General features: G+C 44.9%; 1 protein-coding gene across 1 annotated transcript in view; it reads left to right on the forward strand.

Moving 5' to 3' along the window:
* SNX9 (sorting nexin 9) overlaps window positions 1-18,297 on the forward strand; it is a 148,279-nt gene that overhangs the window by 115,457 nt on the left and 14,525 nt on the right. Inside the window, exon 11 of the mRNA XM_083176345.1 lies at window positions 1,072-1,175. Within this exon, the coding sequence (XP_083032471.1) occupies window positions 1,072-1,175 (104 nt within the window). The remainder of the gene's footprint in view (window positions 1-1,071; window positions 1,176-18,297) is intronic.

Consider the following 18,297-nt stretch of genomic DNA (forward strand, 5'->3'; position numbering starts at 1 on the left):
TTATTGACACTGCCTGCTTCACCCTGGGGAGTGTGAGGTGGAATGTAGGAGACATGACTAGAATTAGGCTGCATACAGTAGGACAATATAAAACAGGCCTTAAGTAAGATATGATAGTCAGCGAATGTGACAGAGCCCTTCCTCAAAATGAAGGTTTGCCCAAGCAGCATTAGTTTCTGCAAAAATAAGTAAGCCAACACTGATATGTCCTAGTGTAGTTACCAAGGTTTGAGTTCCAGGTCAGTCAACCTGGGATTTTGCGTTTCCACTAGCAAAAGACCCGGGTCGTTACGCGGGTTATTTTTGCTAGTGGAAAAAGGGTAAGTAAGATTACTCCACTACAACTCTTTAGTTGACATTGTAGAAGTGATTGACGTGTGTATGACTGTGCAGACCACTATGTTAGTACACAATGTTCCGGAGTATCCGCAGATGCAATCAGGCAATAGACCAACTCTGTACCAGACTGTATGTGTTGTATAGTGTGTACACACGGTTCGATAAGGCTTCCGATGTTGACGATATCGTCAACATCGGAAGCCATATCGCATACATATCGCATACTGATTGTATGCATTGTAAGGGCTTCCTAGCCCGATGCGCGCTCCCGTTTAAGGAGAGATCGGAGGGGAGATAGTGGGCAGCACACTCTATCTAGCACAAATCGCAAGCATATGGCATGCATCGTATGTGCCTTGCGATATGCTTAAGATGCGATGTGCTATACGATTTCCAGGGCCCTGTCAGTCATCCTGTTGTTAAGTCAAAATCGCTTAGTCAAAATCTTAAGCAAATCTTAAGGCACATAGGAAATCAAATAGGAAATCGCATAGCAAATTGTATGGTAAAAAGTCAAAATCTTAAGCATATCTTAAGGCATATCTTAAGGAGTAGAGAAAAAAAAAAAAAAGGGAAAAGTAAAAATCGGACAAAACATCGAATCGTACATCGGATCGCACAGAACATCGAACCGTGTGTACACACTCGTAGTCTCATAAGGTTTCTGTTTGTCAATTTACATTTTTAGTAAATATTTTTGTTTTATTCTTTGCATGTTTTCCACATTGTAAGGAGTGGAAGACTGGGAAGAGGAAAGCAGAGAAAGACGAAATTGTCGGCAGTATGATCTTCTGTACAGTGGAACCAGAATCACCTGATTTGGACATCATTGAAGTGTAATGTTCTTGTTTATTTTAGAAGCTCTATGTGAGGTGTAACTGTTACTACATTGCTGCAAATCACAAATACAACAAGGGACAACACAATGAACTGTCAGGTGCTCTGTTTACAAAAAGACCTATGCAAAGGGCACATTGTCATTCCCTAAGTTACTGAGGTAAATAGATTCTGTACCCAACCCAGGAAAGGATTCTTCAGGGCAGTCAAGATTTGGAAATTCTCTACCAAAATGTTTGTGAGGGCTCCTTCCATTAATATAGTTAAGAAAGGGGTTAGTTGCATTTTTAGAGGAAAAAAATCCATGATTACAACCGATAATTATGGGCGGATAGACAAATATAAAATATAAGGCACATTGATTGTGCTAGAAAATTGTCCTGGCTAAAAACTGTCTTAGAATATAGGATTATCTTAGGTACTTGTGTAGTTTCACGGCGGCAGCTACGCAGTTAACGTAGCGTCCCTTTCAGAATCGGCGTTGTGTTCCCGCGACCAGCGTAGTCAGTCAGAAGTAGCGTGCTGTGTTCTCGCGACCAGCATAGTCAGCGTAGACAGTACGTAGTTAGCGTAGCGTCCCTGTCAGAATCGGCGTAGTGTTCCCGCGACCAGCGTAGTCAGTCAGAAGTAGCGTGCTGTGTTCTCGCGACCAGCATAGTCAGCGTAGACAGTACGTAGTTAGCGTAGCGTCCCTGTCAGAATCGGCGTAGTGTTCCCGTGACCAGCGTAGTCAGTCAGAAGTAGCGTGCTGTGTTCTCGCGACCAGCATAGTCAGCGTAGACAGTACGTAGTTAGCGTAGCGTCCCTGTCAGAATCGGCGTAGTGTTCCCGCGACCAGCGTAGTCAGTCAGAAGTAGTGTGCTGTGTTCTCGCGACCAGCATAGTCAGCGTAGACAGTACGTAGTTAGTGTAGCATCCCTGTCAGAATCTGCGTCGTGTTCCCACGACCAGCATAGTCAGTCAGAAGTAGCGTGCTGTGTTCTCACTACCAGCATAGTCAGCGTAGGCAGTACGTAGTTAGCGTAGCGTCCCTGTCAGAATCGGCGTAGTGTTCCCGCGACCAGCGTAGTCAGTCAGAAGTAGCGTGCTGTGTTCTCGCGACCAGCATAGTCAGCGTAGGCAGTACGTAGTTAGCGTAGCGTCCCTGTCAGAATCGGCGTAGTGTTCCCGCGACTAGCGTAGTCATCGTAGTTAGTCAGAATTAGTGTCCCTGTCAGAAACAGCGTCTTGTTCTAGCATGAATGTGTTCCTGAAACACCCCCACCATCCTCGCCAGCCCAAAGCGTGGCGCGTGGACCCGTCACGCGTCCTCCCGACCTTTTCTTACCCCCACTATCCACCTCTTATCTTAGTTCGGAATAATTATAGCATACATTTTTAAAATAGATTGAACTTGATGGACTATTTTTCAACCACACAAACTATGTCACTTTGGGGGTCATTCTGAATGAATAGTCGCACCTGCCGAGTCCCTGTGATCCTACCCCCCAGACGCCGCTATATCCCCTCACCACCATGCAAGGGGATGTATTATGAAGACACATCCCCTCGAATGTGCCCGCAGCAGGAGATGGTCAGCAACCATCGAATGATTTCCCCTGCCTTCGCAAATATAAGTCAGTTGGGATACCCCAAACAGAGACCAGGGATAGTTTAACCCCTTCATGACAGAGCCAGTTTGTGCCTTCATGACAGAGCCCTTTTTTTCAAATCTGACATGTCTCACTTAAGTGGGGATAACTTTTTTTTGCTTTTACTTATCCCAGTGATTTTGAGATTGTTTTCTCGTGACACATTGTACTTCAAGTTAGTGGTAAATTTGGGTCGATACAGTCTGTGTTTTTTTGTGAAAAATACCAAAATATCGTGAAAAAATGGAAAATTTAGCAATTTGCAAAATGTTAAATTTTCTGCTTGTGAGACAAATAATCATACCACTCAAAATAGTTAATAACTAACATAGACCATATGTCTACTTTATGTTTCCATCATTATTTCAACTTCCTTTTAATTTTTTTGGACACTAGGAGGCTTACAATATGAATAGCAAATTCTCAAATTTTCAAGAAAATTTCAAACACTGATTTTTTTAGGGATCAGTTCAGTTCTGATGTGACTTTGAGGGACTTGTATGTGAGACACCCCCATAAATGATGCCATTTCAAAAACTGCACCCCTCACAGTATTCAAAACAGCATTTTGGAAGTTTGTTAACCCTTTAGGTGTTTCACAGGAATTAAAACAAAGTGTAGGTGAAATTTCAAAATTTCTTTTTTTTTGCAGAGTTTCAATTTTAATACATTTTTCTAACGAATACAGTAGATTTTACTAGAGAAATGTGACTAAAAATTGATTCCCCCAATTCTTTTGTTTTCAAAAATATCCTATATGTGGCCCTAGTGTGCACTTTGACCAAACCACAGGCTTCATAATAGAAGGAGCACCTACTTGATTTTGGAGCCTCCTTTTTATGAGATTTTTTTTTAGGCACCATGTAGGTTTCTAGGCACCATAAGTGCTAAAAGTTAGGAACCTCCCCCACAAGTCACCCCATTTTGCAATCTACACCCCTCAGGGAATTCATCTAGGGGTAGAGTGTACATTTCAAACCCCCAGGGGTTTCACCAATTTTGGTACAACTGGGATGTGAAAATGGAAAATTACATTTTTTTACACAAACATGCAGTTCTGGCTCAAAATTTTTCATTTTCACAAGGTATGAAAAAGAAAAAGCACCCCAAAATCTGTGCCCCAATTTCTCCCGAGTACGGCAATGCCTCACATGTGACCAAAAAATACCAGTTGGGTGCATGGCAGGACTCAGAAGGGAAGGAGTGTTTTTTGGATTTTGCAGCACAGATTTTGGTGGAATGAATGGTGGGTGCTATGTTGCACCAATACAGTGGAACCCCCCACAAGTCACCCCATTTAGCAAAGTACACCCCTCAGGGAATTCATCTAGGGGTATAGTGTACATTTCAAACCCCCAGGGGTTTCACCAATTTTGGTACAACTGGGCTGTGAAAATGAAAAATTACATTTTTTTACACAAACATGCACTTCTGGCTCAAGATTTTTCATTTTCACAAGGAATGAAGGAGACAAAGCACCCCAAAGTCTGTGCCCCAATTTCTCCCGAGTATGGCAATGCCTCACATGTGACCAAAAAATACCAGTTGGGCGCATGGCAGGACTCAGAAGGGAAGGAGTGATTTTTGGATTTTGCAGCTCAGATTCTGGTGGAATTTTGGTGGGTGCTATGTCGCATTAGCAAGACCCCCCAAGCACCAATACAGTGGAACCCCCCCACAAGTCACCCCATTTTGCAAAGTACACCCCTCAGGGAATTCATCTAGGGGTATAGTGTACATTTCAAACCCCCAGGGGTTTCACCAATTTTGGTACAACTGGGCTGTGAAAATGAAAAATTACATTTTTTTACACAAAAATGCAGTTCTGGCTCAAAATTTTTCATTTTCAGAAGGTATGAAGGAGAAAAAGCACCCCAAAATCTGTGCCCCAATTTCTCCCGAGTACGGCAATGCCTCACATGTGACCAAAAAATACCAGTTGGGTGCATGGCAGGACTCAGAAGGGAAGGAGTGTTTTTTGGATTTTGCAGCACAGATTTTGGTGGAATGAATGGTGGGTGCTATGTCGCATTAGCAAGACCCCCCAAGCACCAATACAGTGGAACCCCCCCACAAGTCACCCCATTTTGCAAAGTACACCCCTCAGGGAATTCATCTAGGGGTATAGTGTACATTTCAAACCCCCAGGGGTTTCACCAATTTTGATACAAGTGGGCAGTGAAAATGAAAAATTACATTTTTTTACACAAAAATGCAGTTCTGGCTCAAAATTTTTCATTTTCAGAAGGTATGAAGGAGAAAAAGCACCCCAAAATCTGTGCCCCAATTTCTCCCGAGTACGGCAATGCCTCACATGTGACCAAAAAATACCAGTTGGGTGCATGGCAGGACTCAGAAGGGAAGGAGTGATTTTTGGATTTTGCAGCTCAGATTCTGGTGGAATTTTGGTGGGTGCTATGTCGCATTAGCAAGACCCCCCAAGCACCAATACAGTGGAACCCCCCCACAAGTCACCCTATTTTGCAAAGTACACCCCTCAGGGAATTCATCTAGGGGTATAGTGTACATTTCAAACCCCCAGGGGTTTCACCAATTTTGATACAAGTGGGCAGTGAAAATGAAAAATTACATTTTTTTACACAAAAATGCAGTTCTGGCTCAAAATTTTTCATTTTCAGAAGGTATGAAGGAGAAAAAGCACCCCAAAATCTGTGCCCCAATTTCTCCCGAGTACGGCAATGCCTCACATGTGACCAAAAAATACCAGTTGGGTGCATGGCAGGACTCAGAAGGGAAGGAGTGTTTTTTGGATTTTGCAGCACAGATTTTGGTGGAATGAATGGTGGGTGCTATGTTGCACCAATACAGTGGAACCCCCCCACAAGTCACCCCATTTAGCAAAGTACACCCCTCAGGGAATTCATCTAGGGGTATAGTGTACATTTCAAACCCCCAGGGGTTTCACCAATTTTGGTACAACTGGGCTGTGAAAATGAAAAATTACATTTTTTTACACAAACATGCACTTCTGGCTCAAGATTTTTCATTTTCACAAGGAATGAAGGAGACAAAGCACCCCAAAATCTGTGCCGCAATTTCTCCCGAGGACGGCAATGCCTCACATGTGACCAAAAAATACCAGTTGGGTGCATGGCAGGACTCAGAAGGGAAGGAGTGATTTTTGGATTTTGCAGCTCAGATTCTGGTGGAATTTTGGTGGGTGCTATGTCGCATTAGCAAGACCCCCCAAGCACCAATACAGTGGAACCCCCCCACAAGTCACCCCATTTTGCAAAGTACACCCCTCAGGGAATTCATCTAGGGGTATAGTGTACATTTCAAACCCCCAGGGGTTTCACCAATTTTGATACAAGTGGGCAGTGAAAATGAAAAATTACATTTTTTTACACAAAAATGCAGTTCTGGCTCAAAATTTTTCATTTTCAGAAGGTATGAAGGAGAAAAAGCACCCCAAAATCTGTGCCCCAATTTCTCCCGAGTACGGCAATGCCTCACATGTGACCAAAAAATACCAGTTGGGTGCATGGCAGGACTCAGAAGGGAAGGAGTGATTTTTGGATTTTGCAGCTCAGATTCTGGTGGAATTTTGGTGGGTGCTATGTCGCATTAGCAAGACCCCCCAAGCACCAATACAGTGGAACCCCCCCACAAGTCACCCCATTTTGCAAAGTACACCCCTCAGGGAATTCATCTAGGGGTATAGTGTACATTTCAAACCCCCAGGGGTTTCACCAATTTTGATACAAGTGGGCAGTGAAAATGAAAAATTACATTTTTTTACACAAAAATGCAGTTCTGGCTCAAAATTTTTCATTTTCACAAGGAATGAAGGAGACAAAGCACCCCAAAGTCTGTGCCCCAATTTCTCCCGAGTACGGCAATGCCTCACATGTGACCAAAAAATACCAGTTGGGCGCATGGCAGGACTCAGAAGGGAAGGAGTGATTTTTGGATTTGGCAGCACAGATTTTGGTGGAATGAATGGTGGGTGCTATGTTGCATTACCAATACAGTGGAACCCCCCCACAAGTCACCCCATTTTGCAAACTACACCCCTCAGGGAATTCATCTAGGGGTATAGTGTACATTTCAAACCCCCAGGGGTTTCACCAATTTTGGTACAACTGGGCTGTGAAAATGAAAAATTACATTTTTTTTACACAAAAATGCAGTTCTGGCTCAAAATTTTTCATTTTCACAAGGAATGAAGGAGACAAAGCACCCCAAAATATGTGCCCCAATTTCTCCCGAGTACGGCAATGCCTCACATGTGACCAAAAAATACCAGTTGGGCGCATGGCAGGACTCAGAAGGGAAGGAGTGATTTTTGGATTTGGCAGCACAGATTTTGGTGGAATGAATGGTGGGTGCTATGTTGCATTACCAATACAGTGGAACCCCCCCACAAGTCACCCCATTTTGCAAACTACACCCCTCAGGGAATTCATCTAGGGGTATAGTGTACATTTCAAACCCCCAGGGGTTTCACCAATTTTGGTACAACTGGGCTGTGAAAATGAAAAATTACATTTTTTTACACAAAAATGTACTTCTGGCTCAAAATTTTTCATTTTCACAAGGAATGAAGGAGACAAAGCACCCCAAAATCTGTGCCCCCATTTCTCCAGAGTACGGCAATGCCTCACATGTGACCAAAAAATACCAGTTGGGTGCATGGCAGGACTCAGAAGGGAAGGAGTGATTTTTGGATTTTGCAGCTCAGATTCTGGTGGAATGAATGGTGGGTGCTATGTGGCATTAGCAAGACCCCCGATGCACGGTGAAATGATGAACCTAATAATCCATCGATGTGTGGTATATTTTGAAACACTCCTTTATACATAGGCCGGGTTTGTCGGGGCAAGTTTCACAGTGGAAAATAGTTTCCTTTCTTATTCCCTTTTTATAGCAAACTTTGCACCTTTTTTGTGTCCTGCCCTTTCTTGCAGTGGAGGGGATTTCGTTGGGAAAATGCTGCCCTGGTACAATACGGGGCCCAGTACTAGAAGTACTGGGGCCCTCTGCCTGCTGGTTCCCAAATATTAGGCCCTTTATGACTTCCTCTTGAAAGTGCATAAATGTCCCCCTCTGGCCGGTAGAACGGAATAGCACGTAAGCGTTATACAGTGCCATCTGGATGATATACACGGCCAGCTTCTTGTACCAGATATTTGTTTTCCGCAGGGCACTGTACGGCTTCAGTACCTGATCTGAAAGATCCACTCCGCCCATGTACTTATTGTAATCTAGGATACAATTTGGTTTTGAGGTGTGGGTACTGGTACCTCGTACAGGGATGGAGGTGGTACTGTCTCCATGAATTGTTGTCAGTATAAGGACATCCCTCTTGTCCTTATATTTGACCAACAACATATTTTCGGTGCATATTCCCCTGCTTTCACCCCTTCTCATTACTTGGGCAATGTGCGTTTTGGGGAGGCCTCTTTGGTTCTTGCGCACAGTACCGCAAGCTGCTGTACCTCTTGAACCAAGGGCCTTAAACAGGGGGATGCTGGTGTAAAAGTTATCCACATAGAGGTGATAACCCTTATCCAGGAAGGGGTGCATTAAATCCCAGACAATTTTGCCACTAACACCTACGAGGGAGGGGGGGCATTCTGGCGGTTCAATTCTTGAATCCTTCCCTTCATATACCCTAAACTTGTGGGTGTACCCTGTGGTGCTTTCACACAGCTTATACATTTTTATGCCATACCTTGCCCTCTTACTGGGAAGGTACTGGCGGAATTTAACCCTTCCTTTAAAATGTATAAGGGACTCGTCAATACAAATAAATTTTTCAGGGATGTATAGCTCTGCAAATTTGGCACTGAAATGATCAATGACCGGCCTGACTTTGAATAGCCGGTCAAAGGTGGGATCATCTCTGGGTGGGCACTGTGCATTATCGGTGTAATGTATAAATTTATGGATTGCCTCAAAACGAGTCCGAGTCATGGCCATACGGTAAAATGGGGTGCTGTACAGAACATCTGTACTCCAATATTGCCTAATTTGTGGCTTTTTTACTATGCCCATATGAAACACCAGACCCCAAAACGTCATCATCTCTACTGCATCTACAGGGGTCCACCTAGCAAATGATGACGTGGGGTTTTGAGCAATAAACTGCTGGGCATATAAATTAGTTTGGTCCACCATTAAATTTATAAAATCATCAGAGAAAAATAATTTGAAAAAGTCAATTTCTCTGAGACCTGTGGAATCAAATTGGATTCCTGGCATGGCCAAAAACTCAGGAACCTGGGGCTCAAAATTGTCTGGTGGTGGGGTCCATACGAGATCAATTATTGGGGGGGGGGTCTCAGCTGCTCTACGGGGGCGTCTTTGAGGGGGTCCCTCATCACCAGAGGAGGAAGAGGAGCTTAAGACGAATCCTTCAAATTCCCCGCTTGCCTCACTGGCTGTGTCAGAATCAGAGGCAAGCATGGCATATGCCTCCTCCACTGAATACATTCTTCTGGATGACTGGGATGACATTTGGGAGGACATTTGGGATGCCATTTTTATTTTTGTGTTACTGGTAGTGAAATGTTTCAACACGTGTATAGTGTAGGGGGGGGGTACAAACTTTATTTCAACCCGGGGGGTATGTAGTGTGTTGTGTGTATGTAGTGCAGAACAAAAAAAATACTTTATAAAAAAAAAAAAAAATGAAGGGGTTAAAAAAAAAAAAAAATTGAAGGGGTTAAAAAAAAAAAAATGAAGGGGTTAAAAAAAAAAAAAAAGGTCCTGCACCAAAAATTGAGCACAGATGTTGGTCAGTAACGTCTGTCACTGAACAGCGCTCAAAGGCAACAGGAATTTGATCAAAAAAAAAAAAAATAGATCAACCCTGTGCCGAAAAAGCTGATCAGTGATGTACGTCACTGATCAGCGCACAGTGGCCACAGGACACCCACAAAATCACAGTGTGTGTAGAAAAAAAATTAAAAAAAGACCACACAGCACCCACAAAAAAAAAAAAAAGGTGATCAGTGATGCGACACTGATTACCAGTGAGGGGCAGCAGGTGCACAACCTTTGGTGCAACTGGCAGCAACTGACAGGTATATATAAAAAAAAAAAACCTCTGCACCCCCAAAAAGTTGCTGATCACCTCAGATATAGTGATCAGCACAAAAGGCGGGGGTAGCAGACACAAAATATACACTCTCTATCACTCTCTGTCACTATCTCTCTCTATCTCTCACTATCTATCACTATCTATCACACTGCAGCAGCAGCACTGACAGTTATATGTATAAAAAAAAAACTGCACCCCCAAAAAGGGGGGGTAGCAGACACAAAATATACACTCTCTGTCACTATCTCTCTCTATCTCTCTATCTCTCACTATCTATCACTATCTATCACTATGACACTGCAGCAGCAGCACTGACAGTTATATATATATAAAAAAAAAACCTGCACCCCCAAAAAAGGGGGGTAGCAGACACAAATCTCTCTATCTCTCACTATCTATTACTATCTATCACTATCTCTCACTATCTATCACTATCTATCACTATGACACTGCAGCAGCAGCGACAGTTATTTATATATAAAAAACCCCTGCACCCCCAAAAAGGGGGGGTAGCAGACACAAAATATAGCTCTCTCTGTCACTATCTCTCTATCTCTCTCTATCTCTCTCTCTATCTCTCTATCTCTCTATCACACTGCAGCAGCAGCAGGAAGTCTCAGGAAGTCAGATCCAGGAAGCGTCCAGCACGCTACAAGCAGTGAGCAGGTGATCAGGTAAGGTATTTGCAAGGATCAGGTAAGTATTAGCAAGGATCAGGTCGGTATTCACGGCAGACAGGCACGGTGACCGTTCTGCACGCTATTCCAGACCGGAATGGCGTCTGCAGCGCAGTCACCGTTAGTTTAAATGTCGCGCCTTGGCTGTGATTGGTCCGTGGGTCCCACGGACCAATCACAGCCTTGGGGGCAGGTGGGGTGAGGGTGGGGTGAGGTGTCATCGTCACCGATGACCCCCTCATGCCCCCTGACGCCCGGCGGTGATTGACACCTGTGTTACCAAGCGTCTGATTCGCTGGTAACACAGGAAAACGCTGTGAATGGCTGTTCACACTGAACAGCCAATCACAGCGATCGCCGACGGGGGGGCGACATCGCAGCCCCCCCTGGGCATGCAGGGACATGTCTGCTGTCAGGGACAGCAGACATCGTCCCTCTGTCACTGCGTCTCGAGACGCAGTGACAGTTTAAAGTCATGACGTATATATACGTCATGTGTCGGGAAGTACTTCCCGGCCATGACGTATATATACGTCAAATGTCGTGAAGGGGTTAAGGCAGGCATGTCCAACGTTGGCCCTCCAGATGTTTTGAAACTACACATCCCAGCATGCTTTGCCACAGTTTTGCTATTAGAGAATGCTAAAACTGTTGCAAAGCATGCTGGGATGTGTAGTTTCAAAACATCTGGAGGGCCAACGTTGGACATGCCTGGTTTAAGGTAATGTATAATAGAAGCGAACAATGTGTAACCTGAATAACACAACATATATAACATGTATTGGGTCACCAATTCATAGGCATCCATTGTGGACAAGTAGTGACCCAATACATGTTGTATATGTTGTGTTATTCAGGTTACACATTGTGCGCTTCTATTATAAATCACTTTAAACTATCTTGAGTCACTGAGATGTATTATAGCACGCCTATTGTGGCGCTATAACGCCTCCTGCTTCGACTCTTCACCAAAGCAGAAAGACAATTATATAGCGGTACCAGCCTGGATAATTCATTCTCATCTCCGCTAAAACAAATTCCTTAACTAAAGCCTACCAAGCCAAGTTAGTGTCATTTCTCTTAAATTGACATCTTTTGTTTTTCCTTATCATTCAGGTAATTTGTTAGAGAATAATGCTAAACCCAGCTTGACATCCATAGATTGTACGCTAACTTCATTATTATTACATTTAATTTATAAGATGCCACAAAAGTAGTTCACAGCACTGTACATATGGGACACATTACAACAATGCAGGGTACACAGAACGTGACCGTAACTGAAAAACAGACAATTACATTAACTGAAAAACTGGATTTTCTGTGTTTGTTTGAAACTTTGCAAGGTCGGAGAGCATCTAATAGTGTGACGGAGCTTGTTCCAGTGAAGGAGGGCAGCAAAAGCAAAATATTGGTTTCACGCATATGATGCAGTGACCAGGGTAGAGAACAAGCAGTAGCCAGTTGCAGACCAGAGAGAACGGGAGGGAGTATGTAAGGAGGTTGGAAATGTGGGGATTAGTGGAGCACGAGAGGTCCTTGTATGTGATGGTGACGAGTTTGAAAGGATTTTGTAGGGGAATGGGAATGCAACTTGATTTAAATTCTTGGCTTCCATGTGTGCTAGTCTGCAAAAAGGGGCAGTACGATTGGTGTAATGGTTAGCATTACTGCCTCACAGCACTAACAGTGCCTCACAGCACTGAGGTCATGGGTTCGATCCCCACCAAACTGTGCGGAGTTTGTATATTCTCCCGTACTTGCGTGGGTTTCCTCCGGGTACTCCGGTTTCCTCTCTCAATCCAAAAATATACTGGTAGGCTAATTGGATCCCAACAAATTAACCCTAGAATGTCTGTTTGTACATGTGGTAGGAATCATAGATTGTAAGCTCTGCTGGGGCAGGGACTGATGTGAATGTTCAACTATACTCTGTAAAGGGCTGTGGAATGAATATGTATGCGCTATATAAGAAACTTAATAAATAAATAATAATAGTTATATGACTATTATTATTCAGATCCGATCGCAGTGCAAATTTGTTCTCAAAATGGGCAAAACCATGTGCACTGCTGGTGGGGCAGATGTAACATGTATAGAGAGTTAGATTTGTGTGAGTTATTTTGTTTCTGTGCAGGGTAAATACTGGCTGCATTATTTTACACTGCAATTTCAGTTTCAACACACCCCACCCAAATGTAACTGTGTCTCCAATAAGAATGTCGACAACAAATGGTCAACATTGAGAGCATGGTGAAATTGTAGACAAATCCAGAGTGTCCAGATAGGAAATACCAATGCTGTCTTGAGGTCAAAATTTCAATTAGTGTTAGGGTTACCATTAGTGATTCAAATACACTAAAACACATTGTCAGCATTTCAACAATGTCGTCTTACATTAGTGTTGACATGTTGAATGTCAACATGCGTATGTCAACATGTTCAGTGTTGTTATCCTTTTGTCAACCTAATGAATCTCGACATTTTGAATGTCAACTCCCTTGGGCATTTCCCTTGGGCATTGGAAATGAACACCTCTGCATGGATGAAATACTGTAAGTAACTTGGGAAAATGTGCCGCTATAGCTTTTGCTGCTTCCCGCTTTACCAGGGCAGTACCAACTAGATACGTTAACCAGAATACCGTCTGCCGGAGGGGGGGCCTGAATACTCCCCCCTCTGGCAATACCTGCTGGTGCCCTGTGCTATACCTCCCATCTGGCTCCACTGGGCATGTGTGAGATCTTGTAACCATTGTGTCCCCAGTAGCCACCATAGGTATGATCACAGTGAGCTTATAATTTGTTTAATACATCTAGATAATTCTCCATTGCATACAATAGTATGGTGATGGCAAAATCATTAGATGTTTGCAATTACATAGAGAAAATTGATTTGTGTTTTCTTTCTATGGTATCTGATTTCATACATACTGGGGCTTCTTCTAATTGTCAAATAGCACTGGTTATATCACATTTGACACTTACTGCCTTTTCATACATCTTGGTGAGAAACCCATAAGGGAGATCAAAATATTAAAAAGGCATTAAGAATATACAAATGAATAAATGCAGACTTTCTGGAACTGGAAAAATCATCCAATTATTGTATCTGCTGCTGACTGTATATGTTTTAGAATTATTCATGTTTATTCAAATGTTGATCAGATAATAGTCTCAGTGTTCTATGAAACAGGAAATAGTCCTATAGTCCATCATAACATATCAGCCGGTTTTAAAGAATTCCAGGATTTCCTGTTTGTAAAAGTTGCTTGTAACTTAACTAGCAACATATTCTTGTTTTTTATCCTAAAAACTCATCTTTTCACATTCTAGTTTTATAGCACAGGACTGAAAAGCTTCATTCAAAGAATTAAGTAAAATAATTGAGATTCCTCATTATCCTTTAATGCAATTGCCATGTTGTAACATATGATTTTAGGTCAGTTATTTAACTTCCTGAATTGAGGTATTAACACTTAAATGCATTTTGTGTTCGACACATTTTGTATTTTACTGTGTCCTGGTTTTTCACCATGGTTGCCTACCCTCCTGCATTCTACCTCTTCCGGTGGGGGCCGGGGATGGTCGCATGCACGTTGAGCTCCGGTCCCCCATCCACGGAGCTCCACCATCCCCGGCCTCCGGAGCGGCGGGCAGCGTGACGGCGGAGAGGGGAGAGAGGAGGCAGCGCTGTGCACCCCCGGCGGCAAGCGCTGCAAACGGCACCCCCGGCAGGACAGCAGGCGCAGCACCATCGGCCTGCGGGTGGGCGACTTCCCCCAGTTGGGGTTGGGGACGCACACTGTGGAGCTCCCGCTCCATCCACGGAGCTCCCATCCCCCGGCCCCCCACTGCTGGAATTGAATCGCGCCCGTTGAAGCTGTGAAGGTCAGCAGGAGAGAGGGATCCCCCAGGCAGCGGCGGTCCGGCCTAGCGGAGGCCCCACATGGATGTATGGAGGAGGCCTCTAGCCGAGCAGGCCACAAGCGCAATGGCTGATGAGGACCCCGTCCACCAGGCTCCCGGCGACCATCGGAGGGAGAGGTGAGGGGAAGCTGCGTGAGGACACCAGCGGTAGCCCCCCCCCCCCCCCCCCAGCTTGCAGTTTCATCCCCAGGAGAGAGACCACAGGAGAGGGAGCCTCTGCCCTCAGGAGACCAGCGGTGGCTCCCTTTCCTGCAGGCCCAGTCTCCAGACCCCACTCGACTCGACTTGACTTGACTCTGCCCTGGCCCCCAGTGACTCTCTCTCCCCCACCAACTCCAGCCCCAGGCCTCACTGACTCTGCTCAGGCCTCAGTGACTCTCTCTCCAACCCCCTCGCCGCCACCACCCACGCTGCCCACGGCTCTCCCTACAGGAAGATTAAAGAGGGCGCCACAATGGCTGCCTAGGAACTGTGCACTCAGCCATATGTATCCCTTGTCCCTATGTGATAACTGTACTGTCTCTGCTACAACTGTGCTGTCTTTGCCCACACTGTTACCTCATACTGTGCTCATAATGTTACCCACCTGGCTGCTGCAACGTCCACTGGCGCCGCTGATGGCTGCCTCAGCGTTGTGGAGCTCGGCGGGTATGTGTCCCCTGTGTGATAACTGTACTGTCCCTGCTTATATTGTTCCCCACCGGCTGCTGCAACGACCAGTGGCGCCGCGGATGTCTGCCTAGGTGCTGTGCGACTCGGTGGGTATGTGTCCCCGGTATGTGTTCCAAGTGTGATAAACTGTACTGTCCCTGCTTATATTGTCACCTGCCTGGCTGCTGCGGCGACCAGTGGCGCCGCTGATGGCTGCCTGGGCGCTGAGCAAATCGGCGGGTATGTGTTCCCGTGTGATAACTGTACTGTCCCTGCTTATATGTTACTCACCTGGCTGCTGCTACGACCAGTGGCGCCGCTGATGGCTGCCTAGGTGCTGCGCAGCTCGGTGGGTATGTGCCCCCCGCATGTAATGTCCTAATGTAACGTATGTAATGCCCCCCCCCCCTTCATCCCTGCTGATGCTGCACTGTAATCCGCAAAAAATTCCTATTGTGCGCAAGCACACATGGCCAATAAAGTTGATTCTGTTCTATTCTATTCTATTCTGCAGGAGACTCACTGAAATAGTAGAAATCTCCCTCTCTCCCTCATTAGTGTAGCAATTTCCCTCATTTCACCTAGCCCACATAACACTGTTACATTTTTTGGGGGAAAAGGGAATGAGAGACAGTTACATTTACATTGAATCACTAGCACCATTTCCCAGCACTTAAGCAAGTATAGTAGCTCTTACTAACTGCTTTGGGGCTCATCTACATTTAAATATAAGTAATTTTAGATGATTCCTCTCAGATGTAGCAGTACACATCCACGCTTCTAGGTGCCATGTTCACAATCTCTTTTCACAATCTCTCCATATATGGAACTAGACACACCCTTTGGGTGGAGCATGACACGCCCCATCAATGGGGTGCTGTGCAAAATTCTACTACCAACTATAATCTCCCTGAAACTATTTTTCAAAAGTAGGCAAGTATGTGCTAATCTTTAAAACATGGCAGAAATGGTATGCAGTCCGTGAATAGACAGTGGGGGAAATTTACTAAGGTAAATAAGCCTTTATTTGGTGTATTCGTCTTATGCAAATACGACTGCCTACATGTATTTTCGTTATTTACAATGCTGAAAATACACCAATTCATATTCATGGCACATTCGTATTCGTATTTACGAATACGAATGCATATGCCATCGAAAGAATACGACTAGGAATCAACATTCAGTCTAATGGTGATTCCTAATTTACTAACCGTCCGCATGTAACATACGGCCTCTATTTGCTGCAAAATATGCCTGGAAAATACAACTAATTTCCCAGGGGTATTTGGCTTTAGCTTGCACGGGTCAGTCATATCCGTGCAGGCTTTGTTGTAAAAAGAAATAAATGATTTAAAAAAAATGGTGGGGTCCCCCCCACGGCTGTAACCAGCCCCGGGCTCAAAGAGCCAGTCCTGGTTTAAAAAATTCAAACAATTTAAGTAGGGGTTCCCCATAATTTTTAAACCAGCACCAGGCTCAAGTGCCAGTCCTGGTTTCCAAGATAGGGGTCCCTAGTATTTTGAGAACCAGCACTGGGGCCAACCTGGGTAATGGCACAGCACTTATTATATTAGGATCTTGCGGCCGAACCCTGATGGTCAGCACAGACAGGGACCCTGCCCCAATGAAGGGGTCCCCCCTTCCAGGATTAACCCTGTCCGGGCTGAAGCCATGGGCTGTCCCCGGTGCCCCAGGGCAGTGGGAACCAGGCTGATAGCGTTTGTGTAAAAAATAGCTAAGTTAACTATTGGGTTCTGCTGTGGAACTTTGAGTCCCAGCAAGCCTCCCCGCATACTGGGACTTGGAGAACCACAAGTCCCAGCTAGAACCAATAGCCCAATAAAAACAAAGCACACCAGAAATGTATAACTGAATTACATACACACATACTATATTTACATACCTTGACATGTAGATATAGGTCCCCTTCTCCAGTAGTTATCCCATATGGGGTATATGTAAAAAGAAATTATACTTACAAGCTCCTTGGCGTGGATCGCGTCCTCTCCGGTCTCTGTAGGCAACCACCTACTTGGTAAAATAAAAAAATGCAGTTGTACCCAATGTCAGAACAAACAGTGATCAGTGCTGAATGTCCTGTTAACTTTCAGCGCTTCTCACCTGAATGGCGCTTTTGGCCACCTAGCAGCCAATCAGGAGCCGTGTTTCGGAAAGTCGGCTCCTGATTGGCCACTTACACCTCGAAGTGAGAAGCACTGAATGTAAACACTACATTCAACGCTGGTCATTGTTTGTTCTGGCATCAGGAACAGCTGTGTTTTTTTATTTTGCCAAGTACGTGGATGCCTAAAGGGACAGAAGAGGACGCGATCCATGCCAAGGAGCTTGTAAGTATATCTACCTTTTACATGCACCCCATATGTGGATGATGTCTACAGGGACCTCATGCTGGGACTTGTGGTTCTCCTGCCTTGCACTCAGGGGTGCCCCCCTGTGATAGTATGGCAATCCTGGACCTTGCCTGGCTGCATAGACTATGGCATATACCCTCTGTTATGAACTTGGGGCTGGGAGGCCGCCCGGATTCACTGCTGTCTGATCATCTGTGGTGGCTGTGGAGAACATGGGGTGGCGACAGCATGATGACGGTCAACCGACTTCTTCACCTGGTTGCAGGAGTGGCGGAAGCAAATTCCGGTCACGACGGCTCTGGCAGGGACGCAGGTTAGTGACTGCGGAAGGTATCACTGGTATTACCATGCGGCGACCTGGGATATAGCATGGTCTCTTGGCTGGGACTAACCAACCTGAAGTGCTACAGCAATTAATGGCATTGTCTATTTGAGCCTCTAGCTGAAGCAGAACTGAGCAGAACTGAAATTCTATGCCACTTCTAAATAAGTTATTTATTAGGGCAAAGTGAAATCAACTAATTATAGGGGGTCATTCTGGTTGGCTCGCTAAGCAGTTGTAGTTCGCTGCTTAGCAAGTCTTAAAACATTGCCTGCCAGCCGTGCGAATGTCTGCCCCCCCCCTTCCGCTGAGCGAATATCCCCGCTACACTATGAATGGATGTTTTGCATAAACATCCATTCGCAGCCTAGCGTGCAGGCCCAAAATCATTCAATGGTTGCTGACCATTATATGATTTCTACAGTGCTCGCCAATCTAACTGGGTGGGTGGCTGATGTCAAAGGCCG

This window comes from Crinia signifera, chromosome 3 (genome assembly GCF_055691185.1).
Source record: "Crinia signifera chromosome 3, ASM5569118v1, whole genome shotgun sequence".
NCBI classification, from domain to species: Eukaryota; Metazoa; Chordata; class Amphibia; order Anura; family Myobatrachidae; genus Crinia; species Crinia signifera.